Source organism: Physcomitrium patens, chromosome 3 (genome assembly GCF_059467195.1).
Source record: "Physcomitrium patens ecotype Gransden chromosome 3, ASM5946719v1, whole genome shotgun sequence".
Taxonomy (NCBI): domain Eukaryota; kingdom Viridiplantae; phylum Streptophyta; class Bryopsida; order Funariales; family Funariaceae; genus Physcomitrium; species Physcomitrium patens.
Window position 1 is genome coordinate 8603170 of NC_143412.1, and position 7034 is coordinate 8610203.

Below are 7034 nucleotides of genomic sequence, written 5' to 3' on the forward strand. Positions count from 1 at the left end.
TTCTTCTATCACACCATGATAAAAATTGATATATATATATATATATATATAGATAGATAGATAGATATTAGAGAATGTTGAATAGATCCACTATTTTACTAAATCAACCCACCTTATTGTAACCATCATTAGAAAAATAAATCATCTCCAAAATTATCATTAACATCATCTTCACCTCCCTCATTTCTAACCCACTTTTGCTTTGTTTCCAACTCTCACCTCAATCCTTGATTTGTAGTCTTCATCTTTACACCCTCAATTTCCATCCACAATGGTAAAATTTATCTTTGATACATTCTACTTTACAAAAGAAGTTATTTACAATGCTTGCAACAGTTTTATATCAAGAAGATCCAGAGTGTGTGAAAGAATTGATGGAATGGAGTGCATTATCTAATCAAAGTGAAGATGGTTAGCTCCATCTAGCTAGGGAAGGAGACTATTTTCATCGTCATGTTGTATATGCAGTTGGCATGACTGGACAAGAGATTGAGAGAACTTTGTTGACTATTGTTTCTTAAAATCCGAATATTGTTATCTTTAAACATCATGTTGTTGTGGATCTTCTCACTCTCTAAGATAGAGATAATATAATATGCTATGGTATAGATATTCTATATATACAAAAAAATAAAATTATATATTTTCTAGCCAAAATTACAATGCAAGTATTAGGAGGTATATGACATGTTTATCCTACTATGACCAATCATTTGGAGGAAATTATCAATGGAGTTGATCTAGTATAACAGCCTAGTGTAATGGTTTCTAATATGGAATCATGGCTAAATTTTTGAATACTTTCCATATGGAGATGACTAAGGTTTGGATGTAAGGGTTGAGAGATAATTGCATCAACAATCTCCTCCTAAAATCTTAAGCTTAATTTGTGGGATTTGGCTTGACATCTATCTTACTTGCTAAGACATTAGTTAAGAGCTCTATTGAACTTTTAAGCAAAAATTGGAATTGCGTTGAAAAATTATATGATGTGTTTGAACCCATGATAGAAAAAACATTATTGAAGTAGCCACATGAATAGTTACAACTTGGTGATCTATTCAATGCCAAATGTTATGTCAAACTCTAAGATATAATGCTTTATAGTGTTACTCATTTTTTTTTTTTTTTTTTTTTTTTTTTTTTCCCCTTCTTCTTCTATGGTTGGTTGTGGTAATGGATTTGTCTCTATTATTTTGGAAATGCAATAATGACACCATGCTAGAATAACATTTGATTTAATTGTCATATATGAGAATGTTTTTTATGCAAATCTTTTGCAATGTGCTCATGATGGATCTTCTATGTGTTAGTAATGTCACGGTACAATCAAAGATAGAGGTAAGGAGTTTTGATTAATAAGAAATGTTGACTTGCCAAACATCAAGAAAAATTGTACAAGGTTTGCATCAAAAGGACATAAACCTATTCTAGTTTATCCACATAACAAAAGGGAATTAAAATATTTGAGTAAGTAGATCAATGAAACACAACAAATATTAATGTCATTGTGTGGTATATGTTAATTTAAAGATGAAAACTCTAAATTATAGAGATGTGCTCAATATCAATAGAGACAATTAATAAAATGCACACTTATAATCAACTTAATAAGAAGATGTAACAAAACTCAAGTGAGCTTGCAAAAACTATTGGCTACCTCAATATAAAGCTGTTGCAAGTATTCTAAACAACCTCTTTTACAAAGTGGAGTGTGTCAAAGAGAAATTCTATTGCTATGGTTGAGAACTAAGGGTGTTAAGAGAAGGATTACGAGTGGGGGAACAAGGGGTTGGAATGAGAGTTGAGAACAAAAGGAGTGTAAGTTGGAAATGAGGGGGTAGGAATGATGGTTTCTAGAAATGATATATTTTTCTAATGATGATTACAACAAGGTGAGTTGATTTAGTAAAATAATGGGTCTATTTAATATTCCCCTATCTCTATATAAAAAATAAAAAATAAAAATGACAGGTATTACATTCAATTTAAACCAATAAATAGATGTTTATCAATTTTTACAAATATCTAATAACATGCTGTAACTATGTATTCATTGACCAGTGGAACTACAACACTTACCAAAATAGATAACAAATCAGGGAATCGACTCCCGACGCCAAGCTTAGGTAACAGACACTGGATCGGAGGAACGAATGGTGACGTCAACTTTCAAAATTGTCGATGGATTGCAGGATCGATTCCCGGAGCTGAAGCACCGGAGTGAGCGATGCGACATGGGGCCGCAGAGTTTGTGCAAAAACACTAGAGAGCAGGAGGAGCAGCAGCATCGATATCAAAGCCCATCTCTCTCACACATCCCTCGAAACACTAGAGACCCAGCAGCAGCAGCAGCCCCATGTCGACGCAATCCTCCTGCGTCTCCTTTCACCTGGTCTCGCCTCACGCAGGTGTTGATACACGTTCGCTCCTCGCTACCGATCGATTTCATGCACGTCTTTTTTTTTTCGTTTCATGATCGAGGTTTTGTTGCGAGCGTGTTGCTCTTTCCCATTAGGGTTCTGCCTCTGAATGGCGATTGTGCTTGGAGATCGTTCGAGTCGGCAGTCCTAGTAGTGTGTTCGAAATTAGGTCTTTGTTGGGTTGTAGGAAGTGGGGTCAGTCAGTGGTTTAAGGCTGCTGCCCCAAACTGACACGCGTTGGGGCATGTTTTGAGGGCGCTTTTGGTGAATGGTGCTGAGCGGGGCGGATCTGGAATAGCAGTGCAAGTGTTCCGATTGGACATGCAGGATTTTTTGTGTCGAGTGGTCGTGTTGCGAGTCGATACGAGCGTCATTTCTTGTGTGGGGTGAAATGATGTATCTGAGTCCATTTTCTGAAATTTTTGTCATCTCTGCTGCGACTCTTTGTCTTCGGTTTGTTTACCTGTCTCTGTTTCGTCCCTTAGCAAGCATGGAACAGAAGGTTTTGATTGTAGTTGACTTTTTTGTTTTTTTTTTGTTTTTTGGGTTATATGTGAATGCAGGGATAGTGGTGCAGTCGTTTTCAAAGAGCAAGCTGTACATCGTGGAGTTAAGCCATAATCCACTGTGATTGGCAAGTCTCCAGCGTGGAGGGGACCAATAAGAGGGGCTTAACCCTGCAACAGGGATTCAACATAGTTATGTTAATGACCAGAGTTAGTAGGGTTTTTTGGATTCAGAGCATAGAGGCCCAGATTCCTAATGCTTGATTGCTATCAACGATTGTAGTTCATGCTTATGCTGGCTTGGCTTCATATTTTAGCAGCTTCAGCAGGAGGGGTTAAGTCCGCCGTGTGTATGTACTGGGACAATGGTGAGCAACGGTATTGACGCCCGGCTCGCGCACCTTGATGATCCCGATTCCCCCGATGCCGAAGTTATTGGGTAAGTGGAGATGGGATTCCATTTTACACATGTGGTGGTCTCCCATGAGGGTTTTTGGCCTTTTCCTTTTGAGGTACCAGAGTGTATTTTAATGGTTAAAATTTTATTTTGTTTTTGTTTCTTATTAGGGTTTGGATTTCAATGCCCTTGCAATTCCGGTTTATGGTCGGTCAGGCAATGTCTGCATTGGTCATCAATGTAATATCAACCGACACATGTTCCACAGTTACTTGAGGTTACACGGCATGTACTTCAGTTAATGCGATGGAAAATCCTGGTTCATGATCCAGATTCGAGTACTGAATTAATGTTTCTAGTTATTTATTTTATCAATTTTCAATCTACATTACTATTTGGTAAACCGCAGTTTTGTGACGTTTTCTGCGGTTTTGATTAAAGAGGGAAAAAGAAACGAGGTGGAAGGGCTGCTGGAGGTGAGAAGGGTGGGAAAGGTCTGCGGCACTTTAGCATGAAAGGTGAAATCCTGTTTTCCATTCTACGCTATCAGCCAGCCAATATTTAAAAGGAATGTTTTTATGTTCTTGCTTCACTTCAATCATGTCGTTCTGTTGGTCAGTCAAGTTCGCCTTTCTCCCTATCATTAGTAAGAGCTACTAGTGTCGAGACATATCTATGTATTGAGGATCTGTGAAGCTTTGCAATGGAATCTCCTGAGTTAAACTTTTGTAGTATGGTGATATCCTATCCTTATTACTTGGAAATGAATCAGTATGCGAAAAAGTGGAAAGCAAAGGGCGGACCACTTACAATGAGGTGAGGACATTTCATTTTTCGTTGTAGTTGCTTGTTTCCTCATGTTTGTAGCACGCGTGCTATTAAAGGTTCAATCAATCGTCACTTCTTTTGTTTACAAGCATTCTGCACTCTCTCCGAATTCGGTTTAGTGGGCCGCCAATATGACTTCGATTTGGTGCAAGGTTTGGTTTATCTCGGTTTTGGTGTTTACTTAAAGTTCCTATTGCCTGCTACAGGTGGCCGATGAATTAGTCGCCGAGTTCACTAATCCTGACAGCCCTCATGTCTCCCCTGATCAGGTGCGTCCTCCCTGCATTTAGCTAAAAATGCGGACTATCTTTGTCTCGATGATCTTAGTGACGGTGTTTCATTTATTGGTCAACGGTAATTCAGTTGTGCATCAGACTCAGAGGATTAGTGGACTAGTGTCGTGTATGCAATTTTTATTGCAATCATAGTATTATGTACTTTTTGTTGACATGATAAAGGGGCCTGTATACCTGAAATAAAGTTTCAAAAGACGGAATAGGCAATGTTTTGGAACACCTACATCCGGTCACCCTGGAACTCTTTTTTGGTGTGGAGGTGCAGAGTTTTAACTCACTTCCTGACGATGTTAGTCTCTTTGATCATTTCACTTTTTTCTTCAGGGAGCTGATACTGTTAGTGTGCGTGCTGGCCAGCAACAATATGATGAGAAGAACATTCGTCGGCGTGTTTATGATGCGCTCAATGTGCTCATGGCTGTGGGTATTATTTTGAAGGATAAGAAAGACATTCAGTGGAAAGGGTTTCCATCTGCCAGTATTGACGATGTTGCAGATCTCAAGGTTGCCTCGGATTTGCTAACGCTCCTAAATTCATTCTAGTTTTTCTACCTCCTTTCTAGCAATTTTCTCTTAGTTGTTCATTCGGAAGTGTTCATTGTGTAATCTTCTTCTGAACATGAAGGTCTGAATGACTTCGTTTTTTGCAGCGTGGACCTCCATGCTTAGAATGACGTTGCCCAGCCTGTTTAATACCCGCTCCTCAGGGGAAGACACATGTTTCGAAACTAATAGTGGATGCGTACAGGCTGAAAGCATGCGGATCAGAGGGAGAATTGAACGGAAAGCTGCTTATCTACATGAGTTACAGTCTCAGGTACCGCATGTTACTCGAAAATGCACTAGTTCCATAAGTGCACAGAAGCGTTGTTCTTTTATAGAACGCAGTTTTATTGCTGAGTAGCTTTAACACCTATGTTGGGTTCTTCTTGTACCGAGTTCAGTCGAAATATATTATTAGATTGGCGGATCCGACCTAGCAATCAGTTACTATTAGCTGTAGGTATTTTATGATTAAGATGTTACATCTTAAGTTAATGTGTATGCGCCAGCACTCTTTGGAGGTGAAAGCATAAGCAGTTTTTTCTGTGTTTGGCAACGATCTTCATACGCTGGGCCATTTGCAGATGACAGGTTTGCGTAATTTGGTTTCTCGCAATGAAAGCCTTTCTCAGGGAAACAACTCAGTTCCACATGTGGCACTTCCATTTATTCTTGTGCAGGTGCATTGCTAACTGTTATTTTTTTTGACCAGCTTTTTGGATGCTTGGTTCTGCATCGGTCTGCCTCTGTCTAAAATGAACTCTTCATTATTCCATGCTGTAAAATTATTTCCGGCTTGTTTTGTCTTTTGTCGTTCGTTCGTTTTTCTCTTCTTCCTCATCCCGTGGGTGCCTATTCTAGTTGTCAACCTTGTTAGTGTATCGGGTCAGGTCCAAAGCATCATTCTTGGTTCGTTGGACGTGGCCTCGTAGACAAAAGCATTATTCCGGGTGTCAATGAGGATAGATACTTTTACTCTTTCGAGTGTTGGAGTAGGGCTTTCTGACCTTAAAATACTGGTGGTGTTGCTCGACAGACTCGACCGCAGGCTACCGTGGAAGTGGAGATTTCTGAGGATATGCAAGTTGTGCACTTTGACTTCAATAGGTTTGAAATTCTCAACACGGCGTTAATCATTTCTCCTCCTTTGATAGAAAAGCCGTGATTATGGCTTACATGTAATGCCTCTGTCTAGAACTAAAGTTCCATCAGCTTCTGCCGTCCTAACCCTGCACAACTATCTTCTTACTAATTACATGCACGTGCTGAAAGGAGCTAGGCTTTGGGTATCTTGTACTATGCCCTTCTTTTCCCAGTTTCTTATATAATAGATTTTGGGTGCATGCAGTACACCATTCGAGTTGCATGACGATGCATATGTTCTCAAGGCAATGAAGTTGCAAGAGCAGCCGGGTGGCACTTGCTCAGATGGTATGGTCCATGCCGACTTTGAGGATGAGATTGGTAGTTTTGAGGAAGACTCCCCGCCGGTTTCAGGCGTATTTCAGCGCTCGAATTTTCCTGCTCATCCCAGCTCTCATTATGCGTCTATGTCTGGTGCTGGTAAAAACTCTTGGCCCCCTGTTCCAGGTATCCTTAAAGCTAGGGTGAAGCATGAGAACGTCTCATAGTGGGTCACAGCTCACCTTCATGTTTATTCCCTCTTTCTTATTATCGTGTGGATCAAGTGTGACAGATTTGGTGGTTTGGGAATAACTAGGGGGATGTGTAAAAATGACCACTTAGAGCTCGATTAATGTTCTGAGTACAAGACATGACTTGGCATTTTAATGTATTGCGTCACTAACCATTGATATTTATTTGAGAATAGAGTATGGTTTACTTTAGCTAACCCCTGCAAAAGGAGCTGTACAATACATCAATAAGTAGAAAGATACTTTTGCAAACTTCAGCTTCTCAACGGTTTTGCTATTTCTCATGTCAGGCTGTCCATAAAGACTTCGAAATTAATTGTAGCATTGATATTGTGGAATTATGAAATCTTTTTACCGTGTATTGACGGATTATTGTCAAAGTAAAA

At 39.4% G+C, this 7034-nt stretch overlaps 1 protein-coding gene across 2 annotated transcripts; it reads left to right on the forward strand.

The window, feature by feature from the left end:
- Nucleotides 1-2254: 2254 nt before the first annotated feature.
- Nucleotides 2255-7034, forward strand: LOC112280664 (transcription factor-like protein DPB). 2 transcript variants are annotated; one of them, XM_024516409.3, is made up of 10 exons: nt 2255-2411; nt 2987-3368; nt 3768-3844; nt 4099-4142; nt 4361-4423; nt 4775-4954; nt 5199-5267; nt 5578-5673; nt 6030-6100; nt 6342-7034. In XM_024516409.3, the coding sequence occupies exons 2-10, from the start codon at nt 3295-3297 to the stop codon at nt 6622-6624; spliced, it is 957 nt and encodes a 318-aa protein (XP_024372177.1). In that variant the 5' UTR covers nt 2255-2411; nt 2987-3294; the 3' UTR covers nt 6625-7034. The 2 variants fall into 2 exon arrangements, with proteins under 2 accessions (XP_024372177.1, XP_024372178.1); XM_024516410.3 differs by having other exon boundaries at nt 2269-2411; nt 4808-4954.